Source organism: Amphibalanus amphitrite, unplaced genomic scaffold, assembly GCF_019059575.1.
Source record: "Amphibalanus amphitrite isolate SeventyFive unplaced genomic scaffold, NRLGWU_Aamphi_draft 000062F_arrow, whole genome shotgun sequence".
Taxonomy (NCBI): domain Eukaryota; kingdom Metazoa; phylum Arthropoda; class Thecostraca; order Balanomorpha; family Balanidae; genus Amphibalanus; species Amphibalanus amphitrite.
Window position 1 is genome coordinate 839410 of NW_024881558.1, and position 1993 is coordinate 841402.

At 46.4% G+C, this 1993-nt stretch overlaps 1 protein-coding gene across 2 annotated transcripts; it reads left to right on the top strand.

Moving 5' to 3' along the window:
- Positions 1-485: 485 nt before the first annotated feature.
- Positions 486-1676, top strand: LOC122378616 (keratin-associated protein 19-2-like). Of its 2 annotated transcripts, XM_043359859.1 has the most exons (3): positions 486-530; positions 1099-1189; positions 1220-1676. In XM_043359859.1, exons 1-3 carry the CDS (start codon positions 525-527, stop codon positions 1501-1503), a joined length of 381 nt encoding a protein of 126 aa, XP_043215794.1. In that variant the 5' UTR covers positions 486-524; the 3' UTR covers positions 1504-1676. The 2 variants fall into 2 exon arrangements, with proteins under 2 accessions (XP_043215794.1, XP_043215793.1); XM_043359858.1 differs by having other exon boundaries at positions 1099-1676.
- Positions 1677-1993: the final 317 nt, after the last annotated feature.

Genomic DNA, 1993 nt, shown 5'->3' on the forward strand with positions numbered 1-1993 from the left:
CCCCCCCCCAGCAAGCAGGACACAGATAGTCGAGAATGAATGGTACATTCATATTTATATACAAGCACTCGTGTAGTTCCACACCATTGGCACATGCATCTATGCGCATCTGGGGTAGGTATGCACGCAATAGAAATAATACTATTTTGAAGTTAGAAATATATTTGCAGAGCATTTTTGCAGGGTAATTTCATGATTGCACACCAACCACTATGCAAACATTGTTGATCATTGATGCTACCTGACATAAAACTACGTGGCGAATCTTTGAAAGTAGGTACAAAATAAAACATTGATAGCAAATACACAGTCGGCCTTAAGCTCAATCCCCAGGTCACATTTTCCACTTTCACGAGCGAATGCGCTGAGAAACACGTGATCACTGTGCAGCAGCAGCAGCAGCTCCTTTGGATGACGTCACAAAGGGGTGTGTCTGCGCTATAGGTGTATAAAACGGGTGCACAGGTCCCACAGTTCAACTGCACCCTCAGCGCAGCTCAGTTCTCTCTGCATCACAAACCAACATGAAGGTAAGTCGGATCTTACTGTCGTGTGTGTCCGAGATTTCTCGCATGCTCGATCATTGTTCTGCACAAACATAAAACCTGTCATTCTTCGTGAAGGTTGAATTCGATATCAAAAGAAAACCAAATTTTAAAAAAGTCTCGTCATTGCAAAAAATAAGATGATGCATTGAAAAGATCCTAAGAATCGTGAAAAACAATGGCAATGTAACACAGTATTTATGTAAACAGAGTTTAATTTCTTCATATTCTTTCATATTTAATGCAGGTCAGGTAGGAAAAGATAGTAACAAAGTGTCCGGGAGTGACTGGTGTTATATAATACTGAACGAGGCCGGTGTAAATAAATTTTCAAGACCGAGGTCCTTACTGGATTTTTGAACTCGGCCTTCGGCCTCGTTCAAAAATCCAGTAAGGACCTCGGTCTTGAAAATTTATTTACACCGGCCTCGTTCAGTATTATATATTCCTGATCCCTGCACACACTGCAGCTAACTAGTATCCCCTTCGGCTGTCCTATGTTGAGAGCGACGAACTGTCGAAATATTTCTTAAGCCCTGATTTCTTGTTTCAGCTGGTCATCCTCCTCGCCCTGGTGGCTGTTGCCGCCGCCAGCTACCTTCCCTACCACGGCAGCAACTACTACTACAGCCGGCCCTACTACTATGACAACTACTACAGCCGGCCCTACTACTATGACAACTACTACTCCCCCTACGGACGGGGTTTCCAGGGAAACTTCGGCTTCAATAACTTCGGCGCCTTCGGCGGTGGCTTCGGTGGCTTCGGTGGCTTTGGAAGCATCGGCAACAAACTCGGCTTCGGTCTCGGCTACGGCCGCGGTTTCAGTGGCATTGGAGCCTTCAACAGCTTCGGCCTCGGCCGTCTCGGTGCCTTCAACGGCGGCTTCGGCCTAGGACGTGTCGGCGCTTTCAACGGCGGCTTCGGACGGTACGGAGGGTACGGAGGCTACTTCTAAGCCGCTCCGTAAAACGACAGACCACACTTCAGATTCTTGAACGATGTTGATCTTGTTCGTTTGTTCGTATGTCTCGTTATTGCATGTCCATTGCATATGACCTATATTGTATGCATGCAGTATGTGTGTGAGTCCTAATGTGTTCATGTGCATTCCCGAGAATAAATGTTGAAACGGAGTGGTAGGCTGTGAAAGAAAGCAGACACATCCACCCCAACCAGCGATTCAGTCGTAAACATAATTAATGGCTATACGGTTGGGAATGTCGGGAAAGCTCCAGAAGATCCAATCTCCCCCAAACAGGTTGTCCATTTTAGTTCGGGAATTCAGCCTGATATCGAACTACATATAAGAAGCTTGTTCCAAGCCTGGCTTGCAAGCGGTTGGGCAACTTGGAATTTTGCACTATACCTTTTAATTCATGTTCCCTTTGTAAAACGGCATCAGCTTAGTTGGCGCTACTGGGGGCGCCATCGATGGGCGGCTGGGC